General features: G+C 42.4%; 2 protein-coding genes across 4 annotated transcripts in view; one reads left to right on the top strand and one right to left on the bottom strand.

The window, feature by feature from the left end:
• itga3b (integrin, alpha 3b) overlaps positions 1-2,515 on the top strand; it is a 31,038-nt gene extending 28,523 nt beyond the window's left edge. For both annotated transcript variants that reach the window (XM_053875388.1, XM_053875397.1), the window contains exon 26: positions 572-2,515. The gene's annotated coding sequence lies outside the window, so the exon portion shown is untranslated. The remainder of the gene's footprint in view (positions 1-571) is intronic.
• Positions 2,516-4,064: 1,549 nt separating this feature from the next.
• On the bottom strand, positions 4,065-23,287 carry ace (angiotensin I converting enzyme (peptidyl-dipeptidase A) 1). 2 transcript variants are annotated; one of them, XM_053875683.1, is made up of 26 exons: positions 23,119-23,287; positions 22,735-22,982; positions 19,916-20,086; positions 19,765-19,852; positions 18,431-18,574; positions 17,901-18,092; positions 16,453-16,550; positions 14,419-14,588; positions 13,347-13,570; positions 13,000-13,144; positions 12,810-12,908; positions 12,414-12,536; positions 12,139-12,344; positions 11,138-11,274; positions 10,911-11,069; positions 10,765-10,852; positions 10,290-10,433; positions 9,128-9,319; positions 8,791-8,888; positions 8,448-8,620; positions 7,854-8,077; positions 7,427-7,571; positions 7,261-7,359; positions 6,962-7,084; positions 5,949-6,130; positions 4,065-4,486 (listed from the first exon to the last, which is right to left on the bottom strand). In XM_053875683.1, the coding sequence occupies exons 1-26, from the start codon at positions 23,174-23,176 to the stop codon at positions 4,308-4,310; spliced, it is 3,909 nt and encodes a 1,302-aa protein (XP_053731658.1). In that variant the 5' UTR covers positions 23,177-23,287; the 3' UTR covers positions 4,065-4,307. The 2 variants fall into 2 exon arrangements, with proteins under 2 accessions (XP_053731658.1, XP_053731664.1); XM_053875689.1 differs by having other exon boundaries at positions 23,066-23,209.
• Positions 23,288-23,845: the final 558 nt, after the last annotated feature.

Consider the following 23,845-nt stretch of genomic DNA (forward strand, 5'->3'; position numbering starts at 1 on the left):
ACCAATGACATCAACCAGCCGAGGATCAGCAACAGCATCTCAGAGAAACTTAAACTGAGTCAAGACAGCACATTTTTGATCGACTTTGGGTTTTAGGTCGGGCCCACAACATGAACAACGACCTGGATTGATGTGATGATGGTCTGTGGGGACCGCTGATTTATTTATGGTATAAATTCAATTTGTCTTCACTTTGTGTGTATCCTCATATGAGAAGTTAAGCCAAATGCGTCTTATATCTGAAGACCCTTCAACATGAAGAAAGTGGAGAGCGGATGATAGTCTGGCCCCCGGGCCAAACACTGGTCGTCTTGATGGATACATTAACCGTCTGGACAGGAGAGACAGTCTGGGGCCAAATGATGTTTGTGACTGGAACCTGGGTCTGTCTTCCTCGTCCCCTAACACAGTGGTGTTTCCCTCTTTCTCATCTGCCATCACTGAACCTTCCTGATCTAATCTTCCTTGACTTAACTCTTTCGACTTTCCAGCTCTCCAGCTCAGGAGGTCTCATGCGCGTAACCCCGATGGCTCTCACCCATCCCTGACTCCCTCTTTCCTGTCTCACCAGCTTGGATTCTTCAAGCGAGCCATCTACTACCGGATAATGCCAAAGCATCATGGGGTTAAGATCGGAAAGGCTGAGCGCTATCAGCTCAACGCAGCGTTTCAGCCCGACGATCCGCAGAAAAAATACTGGATGACCAGCTGGACTGAGCTGCAGGGCTACTGGTACTGACCTGGACTGACCCGTGCCACTCTCTGGGCTTGGACTCTACGGTGCCTGTGGTTTGTCGGTGCAATATACTGGACACGATTGTAATTGTAATAGTTTTACTGAATGCAGTGTTGTACATTTATTGTGGGGATTTGCATTCAAGAGTGAATCTTTGCGACTGAGGTTGTAACAAACCTGATTGTGTTTCTGCTCTGACCTCGGTCGTCAATGTGGAATCTGAATGGACCAAAGTGGGCAAGACATGTCCCGACTCTAAAACTACGTTTCCTTTGGCCTTTTAATTAAGAGCACAGTCTACAGCACAGGCAACCAAACTGTTGCTGAAAGGGCAGCAGTGGGGTTTTGTTCCAACCCATCAAGCACACACAGTTTAAAGGCCCATTCGTGCTCAATGTTACGCACGGTTCTGGGTACAGACGGAGCCTTCTGTCCGTGCTCTACGTTCATTTCACCTCTATTTCTGCACTTTCGGCAAAGCTTATGGATACAGACCAAACGGAGCAGTACCACCTGAAAACCATGGGGGCAGTGTCGCTGCTACTTCTAGATGTGTAGCTCTAATGAGACATGAAGAAGACAATAACAATGGCGGAAATTCTCCGTCCTCCAGTCATGATATATTTAATGGCCTCCACCACCGCCCACCTCCTCCTGCAACGCTGCCTCTGCTTCACCCTTTGTGCAACACCTACATTATCAATACTTCTTCCACAGTTGCCATGTTTCAGAGTTGGTTGTTGTCGTACACTTTGGACTCTGAGCTGCTCACCCTGGTGAATATATTGGTGAACTGCAATACAGACGCTGCGCGTGCTGGTTAGATTGGAACAAGAGGCTGCACCCATTGTGGCCCGTTCAGGAACAGTTTGGTGACCCCTGGTCTACAGTGCGGGAAGAGATTTTTTCTCGACGTATTTGACATCTGTACAGTCTAGGTTTTGCGAAGAAACTTGTGTTTGGCAACATTTTTTTTCAAAATCAATTCATTAATACTTTGTCCAAATTAAACAAGACTCAAGAGAAAGTTGAGGAAAAGATTGGGAGCAGGTACAACCTGGCCTCACCTGCGGCATCTCAGTGTGACCAAATGGGGTTTTTGTGTTGAAAACCAAGTCAAACATAAATCTCTTATTTACTGTTGGATAATTGGTATTTATTATTTTGTCTTTTTCAGGTTTGATCTTAAATTGTCTTTTTAGATAATTAAAAAAAGTTTGAATTTAAAAAAAAATCTGTAAATGATTTTTAATGATCTTTTTTAAATGTTTCTGCATCTTTTAGAGCAGTGGCTCACAGACTCTCCCTGAAGCAGCCAAACAGAAGCCGTTGTCATTGTGTACGTGCATCGTAAAAATGGTACTTGAAACACCCACTGAGAGACATTTTCTTGGCTGAGGTACAGAGGGAAATTCGACAAAATGTTGCGACACAAGTGTTGATGTGATCTCTTGCTAACTATTTATTTGAAATGTTGCGTAATGAGTCACAACACTGGATTCAATAAAGCCTTGTGTGTGCCTGGAGATGTTTTGGCTCTCCAGCTTATGAATTGTAAATAGAACCGTTTTTTTTTTAAGTATGAATGTGTGTACTTGCAGAAGCTGGTGTATTTTTATATGAGACCACATGCTGCAGCTGAGGTCAACATGCAGCACAGCAGCACCAACACAACATATTTCAGCTCCTTCTTGAATGCTCACCGTGCATGGACATTAGAATGGAGCCATTGACCAGCACAGACAAGGTGTTGTGCGGTTTTCATGTCAATAAAATGTTTCAAGCCTTTTGTTGAAGTTGACATCCATGCAACAGAAACACAAAGTGGATGACTGCAGGTGCGAGCGTGTCCTATATTTGGACATGACCTGGTTTGTGATGAATCTCAATGATATGTCATTCAATCTCTACCTTTGCAGGACAAAGGTGCTGACAAATGGGTATTTTCACATAATGCAAACACAATTATCAGCATTTACAATCAGCATGTTATTAATATTCGTATTAGTTAACAATATCTGTTAATATCAATATCATTTAGTGCAATAACCCTGCTACACAACTACCTTGAAGCGATGCCAATAACATCTCAAAGCTCTTAAAGCCAGGTACAGATTGTAAATTCATGCTTTTAAATACACGCAACAAACTGTAACATGACCGGAACTCTAAGAGATGAATTTTGATTTATTAAATACATACAAATAAAAAGGATAAATGACATAGATTAATCGTGAATCTTTGAAACTTTCTTTCGCAAGGAGCATTTTTCATGGCACCAATTCCAGGTGCACCACAATATGCAACGTGGGAAGTCATAACCAAATCAACTAAGATGGTGGAGACTGAATGAGATGCGCTGATGGAAGGAAATTTACACTATATATTTTACTTTTTAAAACTTCAGGATAGAAGCACCCTGCGTTGACGCTCATAAAAGTACCCTCACTGGGAAACTTTCACCCTGATGTTTAAGCTTATGTGCAAAGATTCAAGTTAATTTTGATCATCCTGGTCTCAAATATTAAAATTGTGATTTATTAACTGTTAAACCTTTCATTAATTTGACTTATTTTTTAAGTCTCCCTCCAACCCTCTAACCCCTGGTGTTACAATGGAAATTGAAACGTTAGCATTATGCTATTCATGTCCCCCCCCAAAAAAAGAAAAAAACAAAAATGAATATGAAAAGTCTGTTGATGACACCTGTGTGCATCAGTGTGAAGATAAGGATTTAGTGGTGAGAAGGTATATGCAACTTGGCGCTCGGAAATCACATGGCAACCGACAAACCAACGGCTCATGACACCACCAGCATGAGAAGCACAGAGGAAGGCTCATCTTCCAGATCAAAGGCATCAGTTTGAACACTATTAAATTGGCAAACTTGTTACCATCATCAAACCCCAGCAGAAAAGGGTCTTGTTGCAAGATAAAGGTACTTAGTAGATAAATGAATTTTAAGACTTTGAGCGCTGCACATCACTGCAAAAACACGATTACCCTTTGCAAAACACTAAGGAAATCCCATTATTTGGACTCAATAAAATGAAAAATAATGCCGTCTGGAAATACATTTTTCAAGAGTTGGTCATGGAAAACTACAACATGTGAAGGCGCTGTTTGTCTGCCATAGCATATACTGGAGCCAGTAGCATGGCAGGTGACATACTGCAAAGACTTCTCTTCTGAACTTCAGACGGAAATACGTCTTGTTTTGAGCACATTTAAAGTTATTATATTCAAACACGTTTCCCTCCAGTCTGAATTAACACCTAATGGCAACTTCAAGTGGCTGTATAACATAAGGACGTAGAAAAAACACGGTCATAAAACACGTTTTTATTCAAGAAATGTACACCCAAGGAAAAACAAAAGCAATCAGATATTCAAAACGCAAACACAACTAAACATTTTACAAACAAGTCCTCCCTCAACATTAACACAAATAAATTATAAAAATCTAACATCATCATTTGCATAGGCAAACAGAACTTTAAAAGTTTACAAAAAATGTACAAGATGAAGGCAGGCGAGGGTGAGATGAACAATACTAATGAGGTCAGCCGCCTCACTTGAGCTCCATCGTGGAATACGACCTTTGACACCGCTTGGACTTCACATACACGGCGACCAGAACAATGCAGGCAATGAGGAGGGCCAGACCAATGGCCAGCAGCACCCACTGACCCACCATGGCAGACGTTTGGTCCACATCCAGACCCAGGAAGTTTACGGTACTTTTACCGCCTGCAAGGAGACAAGATTTATCATATTTATTAACATTGCTACGTGACTCATTTATGAATTCAACATTCAGAGACAGAGACTCAGAAGTTGCTTTCTAGTATGAGCAGGGATCTTTTGCTTGAACTGCCAGTTAGTTTGACATGAGCCAGTGGGCTTTTTCTTTAGCTGCTGTCAGGTTTGAGTCCCGAGGTGAGAGGTGACTTGCTGACCTACTTCCAGCCGTGATGACAGCAAACCCCACGATGAAAAGAGGCTACTGTGCCAGGGAGTGAAATTCGTGGCAGAAAGCTTAGAGCAACTGAGTCAAACTCAAGGCCCCTGTGTAAGCTATAAATACGGCAGTTCAGCATGCTGTAATATACAGTAACTACAGTACAGTAAGTAATTTGATTTGGGCTGTCAATAAATTCAAACTTTTAATCTCAATTAATCGCACAAGAGCTGGGTAAATTCACAATGAATGGCAAATAACCCACACATTTTGTATCTATTCTAAATGTAACTCAAGGGAAGATATTATCAACCCAATAGTGGTCGATAATGTAATGCTTTTATTGAAATCCTGTTCTTGGCTGTACCTGTTATGTTGGGTTGTTGGAGCAGACAATTGTTTGCAAGTGTTATCGGCCACTCTGGGGTTGACAACATCTTCCTTTAAGTTACATTTAGAGCAGATAAAAATGTGTGATTCATTTGCCATTAATCTCAAGTTAACTCAGCTTTAGTGCGCTGAATTGAGATTTAAAAACTGTATCTATTTACAGCCCTAATTTCGACACAAACCGCAGAGAGGCTTTATGCTATCATTACATCTAACAAACTGGAGAATGGCATTCAGTTTAAACTCTTTTTCCATATTGAGGACACTGCACATCCAAGAATACACACTCTGTTCGGTCCGTGGACTGAGTTTAACGTTTCAGCCCCTACTGTGTGTGAAAACACTGAGGTCTGTGAGCGCACAGCAGGTGCTGCCAATGATGGAGGGCACTATTGTTCAGTCTTTGTTTGTTTAATAAAAAGACTGCACACCGAATGGGCCAAAAATGTTTTGTGAGAAGATTGTGAAATACAGTAGTAGCAATAAAAACTGAAAACTGACCCATCTAACATGTCATTATGGTCTGTCGCTTTAACAGCTCCTTAACGCTCCAGCCACATTGCTCCTCGTAGGCCTTCTCAGGATTTACTTTCTTGGAACTCATTGAAATTCTTGCCACACACTTTGGCTTGTGCGAGTCTGAATTTCACCCTCCATCTGTCCAACAGCAGCATTTGCTCTCTCCTAGTCGACTGCTGAGAATCCAGCTCATCTGGACGCATCTCCTCCGCACAATCTCATCAGTGACACAAATGGAGCGGGACAAATGCTCCCCAATTCAATTAAAACCACAAGCGGTGTGTGGAGCCTTTCAGAGGGAGACTGTGGTCGAGCGCTCCTGTGCTCTGTGGCCAGACTTACTAGGTGTCCAGTTATACTCCGGCCAGCCGAGGACTTCGTTGTTGTTTTGGTTCTCCTTCTCCAGCCATTCAATGAGAGGTTGGAAGTACAGCATGAGAGGCTTGGCACTCATTTTGGGCTGACCGGTGATCATGGTCAGGGCCTCGGGCCAAGGTTTGCTGAAGCCCAGCTTCATGACATCACTGTGGAGAGCACACAGTCAAAGAGTTATTTTCATCTTCATTTTGCAGCTCTATTTTATGATGACCCAACAAAACACAACTAATGATGTAGACATACTGTGTACAAGCACTACGAGCAGAAGAATAAGAAAAACCTGTCGCAAATATGGGTGGGCAGTTAAATTTCCAAAGGGTCCAGGTTCTATGTGGTGACCATTGAAAGGTGGAGGGTAAGAGAACATTTTAAAATAAAATATAGTGATGACATGAAATTACACTTTAAAAATGCAGAGTTGGTTTGTTGTGTTTTAATTTAAACCACATTCAATGTAAAAATTCTCAGTGTCTCACACGTTTCAAAATCTGCTTTCAATCCTGATGTATTTTAAGGAATGAACAAAAAACAATCCAACAATGTCAGTTTTATAGCTTTACTCTGACTCCAGGAGGGCCACATAAATATAATCAAAGGGCCACATTTGGCCCTAGGGTCGCACTTTGCCCGGGTCTGAGCTGCACAAGCTGTTAAACTGACACCCATATAAAAGCATTCAATGACTCATGGAGCCAGATACTAATCCAGAACACCACCAAAATGCCACCATCTGTTTCATGAGTTATTAGTCACTTTTCCGCAGAATTTTAATGAACTCTGTTGTTGTTTTTTGAGTTATTTTACAGGCAGACAGGCAGATAAACGCTGATGATGGCATGCCTCCCTCCTAGGTCCTCATTGTTGGAGGTAATGCTAGCCACTGTAGAGCTGGTTTTGTCGAGACAGCCCTGCAGCATGTGAGAGCCCGTGCTGACCAAATGAAGGAGCAGATGAAACAAGGCCTCACTGTCACTGACCCCAGCAGCTTGCCTGCCTCCTTGGACTGGTAGATATCACAGGTGTGCAGAGGCCCCGTCTGCTTGGCAGCGTTACACAGAGCTTGGTGGAACTGGAACTGGATGATGAAGCTGACAAAGTACCTGATGGAAGATAAAGAGAAGTCAATACCCATCTGCAGCAGATAATCCGCTTTATTGCTGACTGACACTCGGACTCATTATCTCCAGAGTTTGTGTCTGCGTTTATCTAATCTAGCAGCTGTTGCATCAGTACTCCACTATCTGCTGCTTTGTTCTGCCAATAAAGATTAACACACCTGACGTAGGGCACGTTTGCAGGGATGTGGAACTTGGCGCCAGGGTCGAAGTCCTCCTCGGTCCGGGCCACAGGCGGGCACAGACCCTGGTACTTCATTCTGAATGACAGAAGAAGCGGTTAGAAGACGAACCACTGTCGATGACAAGGACTCTATTTTGCATCACCTGAGATTCCACCATTCTTTGTTGTATTCAGTCGCCGGGATTCGACCATCAAACACTTTCCACCTCCACTGGTCCATCAAGTATCCAAACGGCAGAAAGGCGATCTTGTCCAGTGCCATGCTCATGAGGAAGTTGATGTCGCTCTCTGGAGAAAAGAGCAATTACAACCTGGCAATTTCCGTGCACGAGTGATGGGTCGATGAGGTTTCATGACACAGTGTCCTGACTTTCAGAGACCACCAGGTGGCACTGTCTGATGTAAAATGTTCAGACTTGAACAACTGATTCAATGAAACCTCACAGCATTTCTAAACCAAGAGCGCCATCTAGCGGCCTCTGAAAGTTATAATGTTTCATCAACCCTGCAGTACTGTTTCATGATGCCTCATCTGCCCATCACTAGCGTGCACTTTCACAGGCCACTTACCTCGATTATTCTCGACTTTATCCAGAAGTCCGATGCTCTTCAGATGTTTGGGTGTGGACACGGAGAGCGCCAGCACGTCCCCGATGGCCTCGTGGAAACCCGGGTTGGCACCGGTACGGAAGGTTACCGGCTGGTCTTTGTACTGCAGAAAGTACTGCACGTGGCCCATCTCGTGATGCACAGTGATCAGGTCGTCCATGGTGATCACAGTGCACTGTTTGATCCTGGTGAACCAAGAGACAGAAAGTGAGGCGTCATTTCACACCAACATTTTCCTCAGTTCACACCTGTGACCCCAGAAAACAGAACATGTGATCTACTCAATACATTTAATACATTTTTTTAATGAATTGGGCAATATGAAATACATTTAGCAAAAATTCCTAACTGATGCTTTGTAAATATTGAATCAAAAACACAATCTGAATGACTTAATGTGGAGATGCTACAGGAGTTGTTACACAAGATGTTTTTCTCATGTAATGGGGTGTAATTACATGATTAAGAAAAAGATAACATGTCATCACCTTGAGCGGCAGATGTGAAGGGCTGCCAAGCAATAGTGCCACTTATCACCGATCAATACACTTTTACCTGAAGTCCTTTCGGTTGTAAAAGTCCCAGGCTGATGCGTGACAAACAACCTGGCGACCGTCCGAGGGTTTCTCAATCATGGACTTCTCCCAGAACTCTTCTGGCATCGGCAGGAGGCCCAGGGAGGTGAAGAAGTTGTCGGATTCTTGAAACATTCTGGTGGCATTCCAGCCCTGAGAAAAAGCCACAGTGGTTCGTGACGATAATGGAAAAGAGCAACAGAAAACCAGGAATAGAAAACCTCAGTTATTACTCTACCACACTTTTACAACAGGTCTATGCTCACTGTTGATAGAAACACTGAAGCTAATATTCCAGCAAATGACTTTATTCTTCTACTCACCTGCGCCACCATCGCCGGTGTGGCATCAACCTGCGTGGCATCTGGGTACGGCATGACCAGATCCATAATGCCAGACCACGTTTGTGCCCACATGTTACCTAAAAATCAGAGCACAAACTTCACATTAACAACTGTATTTCTGCTTTGTCCTCAGAGCGGAAAAACAAGTGTCAGTGGAGCGAGGAACGTTAAACTACATTTGGCTGTGGAGTCCTAAATGTTGCCATTCACTGGTGAAGAACTAAATCTTTTTGTTGCTGTCTACTTCAACAATGCTCACTGTGATGGATGAGCATGTGCAGAATTCTCTTTAAGATTGAGTACTACATTTCCTCACCAAGCAAGTGAGCAGGAATGGGTCCTTTCAGGTTGATGTTGTCAGGGCCGTACTTTTTATACAGAGCCCTGCGCACATAGGCGTGCACGTTTAGGTAGAGCGGCTCCAGCTCCTTCCACAGAGCCTCCAGGTCCTGCTCAAAGGTCGTGGAGTCGTACATGGAGCGCCAGGACGCACCGTTGTCACTGTGACCTGCAGGAAAAACATGAGTAATAAATAAATAAATAACAATAATAATAGATGCCGCACTATGAACAGGGGAATATTAGCTGCAACCACTACATTTAAGAAGAAAAATAGATTTTATTCATACAATAAAATGCCTGTGAGTTCATCAGTTTGACATGACAAGGCTCAATATTTGGGCAGCCTGACGCTCTCTCGAAGAAAAAGTAGCAGCTCATAGTCTGGACTAACACTATGGTTTGGGACACTTATATAAAAATGTATAAACTAGATACTTGTTTATTTGCGGTTAATACTCTTAATAATTGTGTAGTTAAGGGTAAACTTCTGGTGACCATCACAGAGTAAAATGTTCTCAGTAGTGATGGGCAGATGAGGTATCATGAAACAGTACTGCAGGGTTGATGAAACATTGCCCTAATTTCTAGAGGCCACTAGATAGTGCTCTTAGTTTAGAAATGATGCGAGATTTCATTGAATTAGTTGTTCAAGTCACAACATTTTACAGCAGACAGTGCCACCTGGTGGCCTCAGAAAATCAGGACACTGTTTCATGAAACCCTGTCAACCCATCACTACTATCCAGTCTTAACAAGACATGGATCAATACTTGATTAATTACTGACTAAGAGTTATTTTGAATTGTAAATACTAAACTTAAATATATATATATGATTCAGAGACAGAGCATTGTGCAAAAAGCCATACAGTGATATCCTTGAACACACTTCATACCTGAAGCAAGAAGGTTTGAAGAAGAAAAAAAAAAGATAATTATATATATATATATATATATATATATATATATATATATATATATATATATATATATATATATATATATATATATATATATATATATATATATATATATATATATATATATATATATATTTATATTTATATATATATATATATATATATATATATATATAGAGAGAGAGAGAGAGAGAGAGAGAGAGAGAGTGACTCGTACCATTGAGCACAGCTGCTTTATTGGTCAGTTCCACGTATCTCTTGTAATCCTCACGGAGGACCTTGCCGGCAGAATCCCTCCATCCCTTCCAGGCAAACAGCAGCTCATCATAATCTCTGGACTCAGCCATGATCTTCTGAAGATCTGGAGAGCACACATTTACATCAGGTCACTTTAAATATGTCCTCAGAGGTCATTAAATACTCATGTATTTAAGTCAATGGCTTGCAACGAAAAATGATGGAACTGTTTGATGGAACATTGCCGGTGGAGTAGCAGCTGATTGTGAAGAGATTTCACGGAAACGCCCTCTTTCTTTGGTCTTAATCTATGGAGTCTATTGAAAATAGACCAAATCAGGGTATTTTTATACTTTAATTCTCGTACTGTGACACACTCTCTATGTGTTTTCATTAAGTGCTGGGGCCACTTAACACATTAGTGTTCAGGAAAAACTGTCAAGTACAATCCCTACCAGGGTCGAGTGGATGACACTGGCCGTTGTCCTTGCAAACCTTAGCCACGCTGTACTTGGTCTCCATGTTGGACAGGATATCGTTTAACTGCAACACAATACAGGGTTGATGCCCGCATGAAATGGAGGAATCACTCTCTCCTCACCTCCTTCAGCTCATCCTTAGGCAGAGCAGCCGTGTCAATATCACTGAGCTTTTTCACGATGCGCTTGACGCCGTCGTCCTGAAAGTCGGTGGTGTCGTACTGCCGAGCCATGAGGCCGTATTTCAGCGTGTGCTCCGACATTTCCAGGCTCTTCTTGAGCTGAGAAGGATCACAGGCTCAAGCATGTTGATGATGTGGGACACCTGCTACATCGGGGTCGTCGTTACCATTTCCTTCTGGTTGTTGTCATTGATGTCGGTGTTGTACGCCCAGGAGGCCTCAGTGTAGTTGTACCACACCTCCTCTGCTGTTGTGTTGTACTCGCTCAGGAACTCCTTCGCATGCAGTTCGTCTGTATTCTTATCTGTTAAACATGGTCACGCGGGTTCAGTTAGGCTACTTTTACACAAGAAAAGGAAGAAATCAGACTATTGGGTCTTTTTTTTTTTTAAGTTGTCATGCATGGGACTAAACGTTTTATCACAGTCAGGAATTCGACAGCTTTGGCCGCTCACCTTTGGAGTGCTTTCAACTGACTTGGTGTGATGGACAAAAACATGAACCACTGGAGAGTTTTGTAAGACTTTGGCACCAGGGCAGCAACAACAAGGAGGGTTCATGTGTCACTAGTCATGACTTTCTATTCTGCGAGTTAGCATGTTTCAGAGGAGCCCAAATGTCGGACGTATAGGAACATTCCACAATGGAAACAAAATGCATTCTTTTAAACCACATGTTGAGTTACAGAAATTCAACGTTTAACAGTTTAGAAGTGTTTACAATAATTTATTATTCTGACTTTTTTGCTAGAATACTTGACTCTCGATTTAGTTGTTAGTTTGTACCAAGAAGTCATGATTTATTAGACATTTTGATGTTGGTTTCATATGAACGCTCAATTAAACGCATGAATGTTTGATGCCATAAGATCTCATTTCCTTACAAGGTTTCATAAAAAAGGAGACGAAGATCCACACTAGCACCTCGTGATTGTGTAGTCAGTGTCAGTTGCTATAGTAATAAAAGGGAAGTCGAGAAATACTGACAAGAAGAAGAAGAAGAAAGAAGAATGACTGGCAAGCAAGTCATGACATGAATAACAGTTCTAAATAATAACATGAATAAAAGCTTCCATGATGTCATCATCAAGCACCAATCTGACATGAACTGTGCACCCAAGTCCACACCCAGATGCATTATTTTGCATCACCAGAGACAGAAGCCTTACCGATATCTCCAGGGTAGCCCTCTGGGATGGGTGGAACCCAGTTAAAGTCGGGCCATCCGAGGGTTTCGTCCACATTTTGCTCTTCCAGCCACTTAATAATCGGATCAAAGTACTTCATGAGAGAACCAGCGTCCATCTTGTTGGTACCCAAAGCTTCCATGAGCACTTCTGGCCACGGCTTGGAAGATCCTGCCTGAAGAACTTTTCTGAAAGTGAACCCAGCAGTGTTACATCATCTAAACGGATCATCTCGGGTGCACCATCAGATGACCCACTTTAAGATGGCGCCTGCTTCTTTTGAGCTGTAGATGTCGCACGTGTGCAGGGGTCCGGTGTGATTGGCGGCTTCACACAGTTTCTCGTGAAACTGGAACTGAAGGATGAAGCTGACAAAGTACCTGCACAGAAATCCAAAGTCATCTTTCCACGAGAAAAATAAACTGTAAAGCTCTCGACACTGATGAGAAAGCTGTCGTTTGTTCCAAGTGCTGGAATGGAAAGTGTTTTTTCCCCGGTTGACCAAGGTCAAAAGTGTTTCACCAACTTTCCTGTGTATTTCATTGTTTTAACCTGAACAGATGACATTCTTCAATTCTCAAGACGCATCATTTTCCTAGATTGCCTTGGGAGCTTGAATCCACATTCTCACTTGGTGAATGACAGGATGTTACCTGATGTATGGAGTGTTTCCAGGAATGTGGTATTTAGCTCCGGCATCAAAATGCTCCTCTGATCGTTTGGTGGGTGGGCAGATACCCTGGTATTTTGTCCTTAAAAACACACACAATGTTTGTCACAAGTGACACCAAAAGAGCAGGGTAATAAAGAGCCAAGCCCTGCAGACAGCGTTTTATTTCCTACCTGAGGTACCACCAGTCTGAGTTGTAGCGGTCGCTGGGCGTGCTGCCGCTGAACACATTCCACCTCCACTGGTCGATCAGGTACCCAAATGGTAAAAAGGCAATTTTCTCCAGTGCCATCTTGAGGAGGTAGTTAATGTCAGATTCTGAAATTGAATGACATCAGAACTAGTGTCTTCAGAACAAAACACTGATGCTGATCTAACTCAGAGGTGTCAAACTGTGGTGTGACAGTCAGGTGTCAGCTGAAACAGACAGCACCAGCCTGACAACTGAATACAGCCACCTGACTGGTGAGAGGGTTGGAAGGAGGACCAGTTTGACACCCCTGATGTAAGTGACCGCTACCGTTGTTAGAGGCGACAGAATCCAGCAGTCCAATGGTGTGCAGGTGATTCGGGGTGGACACAGAGAGAGACAGAACATCGCCGATGGCCTCGTGGAAACCAGGGTTGGCTCCACGGCGAAAGCCTACAGGCTGGTCCTTGTACTGCAGGTAGTACTGGATGTGTCCCATTTCGTGATGGACAGTGAAGAGCTGCTCCATGGTCACTGTGGTGCATTGCTTGATCCTGAAACACAGGAAATTAGTCATGAACCTAAATTTAATAAGGAGACGTATTTTGAGGTTAAAATGTCAGAAGAAACTGTTTTTTTGTTTTGTGTTGTTTTTCTTTTAAGGTTAAATGAAGGACACCGACTAAATAATAGCAATAACACAAGAAAAGGAATAGAATTATGTTTCTGGAAGAGAAACATGACAAGAAATGGAAGATTTTACCAATTTTACCAATTCACACATTTTGTCTATATATACTTTATATGTACATAAAAAAGAATTTCACAAAAGAAATTGCAGGACAGCTCTTAAATGTGACTGAAAAGACAAACCAACAGACTAAGTTGAAAGTGTGAAAACATGAAACATTGTGCCTTAGGATATTTAAAGAGCAAAAGATTCATAACATAAAAGTGAAAATAAAAACAGCAACATGTGGGACAATGTTCTATGACAAAATATAAAAATGCATATTATGTAGAATATAAGTATTACATGATATAGAGAGCAGAAGCAAGATTATATACGTAAGGAAATGAAACATAAAGTTACCTTTTATTTGAAACAGTAATAATTTAACAATTTAAAAGCAAATAAATAATGAATTAAGATTTTAAAAGAAATGAAAAAAAGAAGACATGAAACAATATTACCAATATAAGGCATAATATACAACGTTGGGACTGTAATGCTAAGAGGGAATGATAGAGGTCATAAAAGATAACAATAGAGTCCAAACACATGACAATGTCACACAGAGTTCATATCTAGTTCATCAACTGATCTTTCTGTTGGCGAACCTGATAAAAACACCTTGCAAACAGCTCATTTCGAGTGTGTAAAAGAGAGATTATTAACTACCTGAAGTCTTTCCGGTTGTAAAAGTCCCAGGCAGAAGCGTGACACACCACCTCCCGACCTTCAGGTTTCTCCAGCATGGACTCATCCCAGAACTCCTGAGGCATCATATCCAACCCCAGAGAGGTGAAGAACTCCTCAGACACACGGAACATGTGGGTTGCATTGTAGCCCTGTAGACAACAAACATTAGCATGCATTAACTTATTGAAATGAACCAAACTTTAAGCAAATAATAGTATTTTAAATGTTTATTCAAAGGCTTGCACAATGTTTCATAAAACAAATAGATTCCTCAAGAAAGTTCAGAAGAGAGTAACAATGCACTTGACACAACAGGTTCTAACTTGAGACCAAAGAGCATCTGAAACACCCAATGTACAACTGATGACAGATCACCACCAGGGACAACCCAACCCACGTGAACCCATCATGGAGGTGTGTTTCCAACTGAAACTACATGATTAAAAAAAACATTTTCAAGACATGTATGATATTGTTTTATATTCTGTCTCACTTAAACAGAAAAATATAAAGTTACAACTTGTTTTCAGTATAACTGCAGCTCACTCATAAACACAAATGTCTTCGTGCAACACTCAACTCATGTACAATACATTATGTTTCTAAAATGAACTCTTAATTCAACATAACTTGTCATGACTCTGCTCCTGTTTTGGCCCTTGAGTCATGTTTTGGTTTCTTACGCCTCTCTTCCTGTTCCTCTGGCACACGGCTGGAGCCAATGAACCCCTAATCACCTAAGTACTTAAGCACCTGGACTCCAGCAACATGTGCCAGATCGTGTCTTCTAGTTTCGGTGACTCTCTTTCCTGGTTCTGATGAGTTCGACTCCCATTGTTTCCTTTCCTGAGATTTGGACTCCTCGTTCCCTGTGGTAACTACTGGTTCTCGTGGCTCTCCTTGTTCGTTTCTCTCGTTCTGTGAACTAGCTGGCTAATTTTGATTACTCTGTGTTAAACCCTGGTGCCTGAGTTTAGTGTTCTGTCTCTTCGTGTTTCCTGGTGTGTTTCTTGACTATCTTGGTTCATTGTCTTTTCGTCTCCTCTAGTTCCCTGTGATTTAAGTTAGTTTTCTCCCGGTTCAGTGACGTTTTCTGTTTGGACTTTTTAACTCATGTTTGAGGACTTCTGCTAGTTTGGTTTCTCCCTTTGGACATTTACATTTTGCTCAGTTTTCTCCCGATTCGGTGACGCTTTCTGTTGTGTTTTTGTTGTTTGTTTATTTATTAAATATTATTTCTAACTTGCTCCTGCCTCGCTGTAACTTTCACCACTCGCACTTGGGTCCAGCTCCACGTCCTCAACACGTGACATAACTGAAGCTAACAACACAAACACAAAAGAATTGCAATGCCTCTTACAATATTTGTTCAACATGCTAATGTTGTTCACAGAAAATTTGGAACTCATTATTATGGTGTTAAAAAAGTAAGCTATTGCAATATTTGGATAATCACACTTGCTTGTTCACTAAGGGCGTTAGCCAATCTCGATTCCTGAGCAGCATCGATGCAACTTCACGCAGGACTTAAAATTACCATCTGGATCCATGAATGCTGAATGATTTGTCACTCAATTTTCTGCTGTGGTTAGGTACGTGCAAATTATGGTACGCTAACCATGTTCACTGTCATCAATGAGATTTCAAATGCCAAACAAAAAAAAAATGCATAAAATAAATGTGATGCAATAATATCTAGTTGCATAACAGAACGATATTTTTACAGTTCTCTCAAAGTAGATAACATTTGCAAAATAAGTTGCATTGCATAATGTAAAATGTGTATGTAAACCGACCTTGTTCAAACATCTTGGTACAATACTATTTCGTGTGGCCACAGTTATTGTCACCATTTAGGATCACTTAGAAAAGGTGTTGAAACCAGTGAAACTGATTTACGGTGGCAGTGTTTTCTAATGGATGAAGCGCTGACATTCTGACACATTCTGCGATGACTGATTGCTGGCTGTGGTCGGAGTGTTTTTTCTTCTGTGTTTCTAAGACCGCACTTACTTTCTTGACCATTTTGTCTGTCACGTCGAGGTTGGGATGTTCAGGAAATGGAATCATCAGCCCGTAGATGTTGTTCCAGGTCTGAGCCCACATGTTTCCTGAGGATGAGGAAGAAAATACACTTAAGAAGCAATTAGCCCATGTGGAAAGGATAAACAGCGACTGAAGCCAACGCCTGTGTGTGTGAGCCCTGAAAGATGAGATAAGGTCGTCCAGTGGCCCAACAGCTAAAATGCAGATATTCTTCCATCTATTTCATGTTGATGGATCTCTAGGTCTTTATTTTGTTCCAGAGACCAAGGTCGGAAGGCAAGACTCTGAGAGCTTAGACGTGTGGAGAGGAGAGATAGGGAACATGTTGGACAAACATTGGTAGAAATGAACATACCAGGCAAAAGAAGGTGAGGAAGACAATCGTCGAAGTATTAGGATGAGGTAGAAGACGTGTGACCAGGGAGGATGAACACGACAGGTAAAGGGGACGGAGACTTACTAGGTATGGCAAGCCTGGAGAGGAAATGCCATGAAGAGGAAGAAGAAAGTTTTGTCTGTTGCCAGAAAACTCAAGTCTAGCCGTCGCTCCTATTCGACCCTAATGGTCAAACACCTCCAACTCCACGGACAGATCTTGACGTTACTCTGAGCTTCAGCTAACTGCATGTTATGTTGCAGATGTCCAACGTTCCAGTCTAATGTTGGTCTACATATGAGAAAAAAACGACCTCTAGAAACAATGTATGTATGTAACCCTTAATCTTTTCAAACCACGTGCCTGTCTTGATAGTGAAACACCAAATGTTGGTCTTCTATTTGTCTTTAAGTTGAAGTTTAGTCATGACTACTGAAAGACATGACTATAGTGATTGTGGAAGCCTGGTCTTGCTCCAATTTGATTTATTAATTCAAAATGTAGATTATTCTATGCTAGTGCTGCACCAATCGATCGACCAGCCGATTTATCAGCTCCAATATGGACGTTTATGATGTCATCATGATTGGCTAATGACATATACGTCTTTTTTTTTTTTAAGATGCCATTTGTATTCATTCATGCTGAGCAATGTTATTACGCTTAAAAATGATACATTACAATGTAAAAATGACAAAACAAAGCAAAATCACATTGCTTGTTGTGAGGCTGCAGACTGGCAGCTGCATGCATGAGAGCCAGCCAGCCATGACTTCTCTGTCCAGGAAAATGATAACCAAATTGTAGTTCACAACATGTGCACCCACGGAACGAATGCTAACTGGAGCTAACTGCAGGCAAAACCAATCCCAATGGAGCTTATTGTTTTGGACGAGCAGCCGAGTTCTGTTGAGATATACTCATTCCCTAGACATGTATTAGGTTTGTCTGATTTAGTCGGCATCAGTATCGGTCAAAAACCCTACTCAACCCTATTCCACACTATTATGAATCAGAAAACAGGTCAACAATGCAGTACCTAGCAGGTGAGCTGGGATGGGCCCTTTAAGGTTGATGTACTTGGAGCCGTACTGGTTGTAAAGCTGGCGTCGGACGAAGGCGTGCAGGTGCTTATAGAGAGGTTCAATTTCCTTATAAAGTCCTTCAATGACTTCTTCAAAGTTGTCGGTCTCGTACCAAGACCGCCAGTCTGCTCCCGTATCTGCGAATCCTGTTGAGAGCAAAGGATTGTTGTGTTGTGACTCAGGCATTCTGTTAAAGCGTGTAGATTAGGTTCAAGTTGAACTGAACTAAACCGTTTGTAAATTGTTTTCTTCATTTGACATATTTCACGGTCCAAAAAGAAGAGAACCACCTGCTCCTGAAACTGCTGTTTATGAATATCTTAATCCAAACATAACCAAATATCCACAGGCTTTTAGAGCTTGGGCAAATCGACGCTAAATTCCTGACCTCCAAAAACAAGCTCTCATATAAACAATAGGGATTACTTGCATTCCCAGTAAACTAACATGAAGCTTTAGCATTATTCAAAATGATCCCTCTTACCGTCAGCCTGGGAGGCAGTGTTGCTGAGCTCCACAAACCTCGGGTAATGCTTCTTGAGAGGCACACCTGACTTGTTGTGCCAGCCCTCCCACGCATACAGGAGCCGCTTGTAGCTCCTCGAAGTAGCCATGATGTCAGTCAGCTCTATAAATCAAGAAGAACACCGCTCAAACATCTCAGACCCACAAAAGCATAGGGCAGAGGGAGCCAAACAAAAATGAAGAGCTGATGTTTGTTTGACTTTTAGTGGCGACGGGCTATTCAAAGACCATGGTGAGTCATCATAATACTGCTGCATTCATCCTCAACTAGCTTGCATACAGCGGCCGAGCGCAGAAGTTGACTCTCCGCCTGTCTCTCTGAATGTGAATGTGATGCCAGGATGATGACAGGTGTGAATGGGTATCATTTACGCAGGGATTTTGCAGGCAATCCATGATTTCCCTCGGCACAACACAGGCTTGACTCCTGGGTTAGCACCAAGTCATTGTTAAAATAAGAAAATATACTCAATGACTTTTGATATTTCACCCACATTCCTTTTTCCCTTTCCGGAGAACACAATTGTGTGCGATCCTGATACAGCTTGCTTCTCAATCCATGATCACTTCTAACACTCTTCACGCAATAATGCCTCTCCTCTCTACACATCCAAACCGGTCTGGCCTCCCCAGCTTTGCCTCCAAACTTCCCCACATGAGCTGTCTGGCTGATGCACTCATTTCTAACCCTGTCCTTTCAAGTCACTCCCAGTGACAATCACCCGTCGGTTAACTCCACCCACTCCACCCAGTACTCACCTTGTCTTTAACTCTGCCAGTCTATTTAAGTATATTTTTTTGGAATAATTTGCTCTGGAAATGAAAACACATTTTTTCATACTTCATTTTGGCCCCATTTAAATATATATATATATAATAATACGGTGATAACACTGTACTGCACTTATCAATATCGTATCAATAGTATCAATAGCTGTCGAGGACATAGACATAGTCTTGGGATTACGGATAGATTATATCAGAGCATCTGGATGAATTGTACAGTCACATGAAGACGTAGGAAGATAAGGCATGTTGACACAGGTTCACTGACAAAGGTCTTTTAAAAACCATTGTTGTTGGTGGACCTAAGAGCGTCAGTCTAGCCATTGCTCCTCACTCTTCACTTCAGAAAAATAAAGCACTTCCCTCCAGCACTTTATCCAGCTTGCTAGTTTTCCAGGAATCGACAAGATCAGCCGTGTTTTCCTTGGAGACTTCCCCACATTGTGGCTCACATCGAGCTTATTGACGGTCCCCTGTCTGAGGTCATGAGTTGTCCAAAGCACTCACCAGGTTCCAGACTCCAGCTGACATTTGGCTGCGGGTGCACTTTGGCGGTGGAATATATATTGTCCATAGTGCTGAGTATGGTGTTGTACTGTAGACAGAGAACATGAATGATAAAGCACCGATCAACCCGTCTTCATCAGCACACACATACCTCCTCTCTTTCTTTCTGTGGCAGGTTGGCAGCCCCCAACACCATCACCTTGCCCAACAGCTTTTTGTCCTTTGGATCCGGAAGAGTGTCGATTATCGCTTTTGTGAAGACAGTTTTGGCCTTTTTGCCCCATTCTTCCGTGAAAGCTTGCTCAACCAGAGATGCCTTCACCTACAAATGGAGATACAATGTTGCAATGTTAACACCTTCAAAGTCATGGACTGAACAAAATGTACCGTAATTTCCAGTTTATAAGCAGCTGCTTTTTTCTTGCGGTCTGGACCCTGCGGCTTATACAACAACGCGGCAAATATATGGATTTTAACAGGCTAAAGAGCATCATGCTGCCAAAATATTGAGCCGTGTCACATCACACCGATGAAATCAATGAAATGAATGCGCTGTCTTCACCCGTGTGTCCGCAGCTAGGTCAACAGAGCCGTTCTCCTGGAGTCCCGGAGACTACGCGCATTTTGAGCGCTTTAATGTGAATAAAAGATCTGAGGAGTTCATGTTTGTCTGTTTCATGAGTCAGTGTCGACGCTGGACCCCATTTTCAAAACTAGTTTAGAAGTGATCCTCATACATTTTTAAGCACCACTGACCTTTCTACGGCGCAGACGGCACCACTGCAGCCGCGGCTTATAGACTGCTGTGGCTTATGTATGAAGATCTATTTTCTTTCTTAAATATAGTCGACGTGGCTCTGTAGTCAAGAATTTGCACTATGTTCATGTGAGCACACATTTAACTGGAAGTAAAAGTCTACAGACAAGGTTATCACTCAAGGGGACATCCTCTTTCCTGATCAAATGCTGACAGTTTATTGTCCGTAATGAAAGTGAGACATGACATCCTCATGCCACTTTAAGTGTGAATTGCCGGGACAGCTGTGGCCGCTGGGCCTGACCTTTGAAACATGTGACATAAGGTTTTTCTTGGTCAGTTGTAAGTACTTTACTACTGGTAAAAACATGGTGTTATGAAATGCGACGCCGCAAATGATGTCACTGAGTGCGAGAACTGAGACGTTTACTAAGACATTATGACAAAAAACAGACTGTCTTGTCATGACAACTGCAGTCCTACGCACACAAAGACACAACAGGACTCAAACACTGCTCTTGCAACAGAGAGCACGAACCACTTCCTCACGCACTGAACCCATATACCAGTCACACATAGAATGTTCTACGAAAGAGAAACTGTCCAAATCCATATTTATTTACACTATAACCAGCTTTTGAATGCTTTTGTGCTCATTATCTTTTCAAGCTCATTCCTCACCAATTAGTCATAATCTGGACTATGCTATAATCCTGGACAGCAGCCTCTTCGGAGCGAGGCCAGAGAGCAGAAATAACCCTGGATCAAGGATGTAGAGAAGCGTTCCCCTCATCAATGCAAACACACTGGCTTGAGCTTTTCCTCATGGCACCCTGAGCTGCCAAGGTCAAAGATGAATAGCAAAGCAGGAAGCACAGACTGCACGGAATGTAATGTGGAATTTTGCTTTAATAATATAACTGCAGCTTCTGCAGAATAACAAATGTGTCACCATGCTGCAACTGCTGACCCTGAACTGTGATTCAGAATCACATGAAAACGGAAATATATCGCTCGGAAACAGCGGACAGCACTGCAGCAGCTCTGTTTCCAGCGAGGCCTCGCTTATCTGTGCTTCCACTACAATAACAAGCAGCAGCAGGAAAACCTGTGACAGCGGGGCCAAGCTTTAACTCTGACCCTCAAGCAGGTCCATCGCCACAGAGATACGTAACCAAGACAAAGTTTGAAGAAACCAAACCGCTCAATTTGATGTAGTCTACAGTCAACAACATAGGTGTGACGTTTCCATTGATGCTTCAAAGAGTCCCTGGCTGAATGATTCTGCATAACTAGATATGAATATGAAGTCTTTGATCACAGGAGCCACATTTGAACAATGCACTCGTTCAAAATGTGATGAGAGATTAAATCTCATTTGACAGACACGATGGTTTTGTGTTGTAAATGCATTCTTCACAGATACATGGCGCAGCTGCGGTTCAGCGGGGGTCCACATCTGCTGACAGAGTGAGGGGTGACGCTGTGGCGAATCCTGTTGTGACAGCTGCCTGAGCCCAACACACCAGCCCATTACATCACTTTCCTGCAGGAGTGCGATAGTTGGGCGAAAACAACTACAGTACAGGATTACTACGACAACACTCTTTTTCACTGTTTCTCAGGTCAAATCGCATCACATTGCTGTTAGTTTCCGTCTTCTGGTTTGTTTTCACTGATGTGCTTCTAAAGCCTTCATTTTCTACTACACCCCATAATTCTTCATTCATACCTGTAAAATTCTATCTTTATATTGTATTAGACACATTTTGTCTGTGGCCAGCTGCATATTTCATGTTGATTTAATCTGCTTTATGTTGACTGAACTACAAAATACTGTTGATTAATCATATCTTAGTAGTAGTACTAGCTATACATGCCAAATTCCTCGTTTAATTTTTTAGGATATTCTTTTTGGGATATTTGATCATTTGGATACACAGACATGAACGCCCACTAACATCTTTACTAACAAATGCTTGTTTGTTTGTTTTTTTCTGAGAGAAAAAGTGAACATTCCAAAGCAGGTCAAATCAATAACAGACTGCTACGAACCTTAAACCAATCATTGTTCTTGATATTCGATGTGATGACTATTCAGCAGATATTTTGTACCTCGCATTTCATACCTACATGATGGAAGCAATTTATTTTTTTTTCCCTGCCACTATGACACTGGGTCACTGCTGAAGAAAGACCAGGAGTCTTCCTACCTGTTGCTGAGAGTTGTAGTCCGTCAGGTTGGTGTTGTAGTCCCAGCTGGCAGACACGCTGGAGAACAACACCTCCTCAGCGGTGCTGTTGTAGTCGCTCAAGAATCTCTGAATGTCAGCCACAGTGTTCTGGTAAGCGCCTGGTTTCCACCCATCAGGTAAAGTCTGGAAGAGCCCTGGAGCAGGCAGCAGCAGTAGCAGCAGTGCCCTCACCAACCAGCCCCCTGCGGTCCCCATAACTCGCCTCCCTGTGAAGCTCAGAAGTGTCAGTAAAAGCTGACAGTCTTGGACTCAGTGTTTCTGGTGTGAATGCTGATGGAATAGACAAGACCTGCAGGCAGCTGCTTTATAGTGCCAATGAAAGCCAGCCCACACTTCTCTCACCAGCTCCGCGGCGGACAAACCCTCTCCACTCTCCCTCCCGGCTGATCCAACAGGTCATGAGCGGAAGAATCCTAACTGGAGATGTGACTGTCGCTGATGCGCTTCAGGGCTGCGGAGTCAGATCCCCTCCTTCAACTCCAGCGGCCGGACAGGGCTCCCTACCGAGTGGAAGACGGTGGAAGGAGTGATGCACGGTACGAGGGCTCGAATATATCTACACCTAAGCACGATGATGGCTGAAAGTTCACTATTTGAATGTTGTCAACATTCACTCACCGCCAACGTTCCAGTTAAGCGTCTGCCGTACCGTCTAACTGGTGTTGCGTTTAATGTTTCACGTAAACTTCCACCAACCGTGTAACAGAGATGTGTTGAAATATCGATTTTGAATTTAAAGCCTGAAGTCCAACCAACACAGTGTCACGTCAATTCCTTGACGGTCTTCTTTTGATTTGTTCAATTTTCGACACGATAAGAAAGTACCATGGTGCGTTCAATGTATCGGCAACTTAATGCATTTAGGCGGAGAATATCACAGTTCATATTTATTGTTCAGTATATTCAGTCGTGTGTCTTGTAGTCTAATGTTTGAAATAAAAAAAGATTGATGCCACGTTTAAAACGACAAACTGTAGATGAGCTAAGCTGTTAAAATAGAGCGAAATGTGATGATATTTGAAGGGAAAGGGACGACATGATTGAAAACAACACGATGCAAGTCGAGAAG

Source organism: Synchiropus splendidus, chromosome 1 (genome assembly GCF_027744825.2).
Source record: "Synchiropus splendidus isolate RoL2022-P1 chromosome 1, RoL_Sspl_1.0, whole genome shotgun sequence".
In the NCBI taxonomy this organism is placed as follows: domain Eukaryota; kingdom Metazoa; phylum Chordata; class Actinopteri; order Syngnathiformes; family Callionymidae; genus Synchiropus; species Synchiropus splendidus.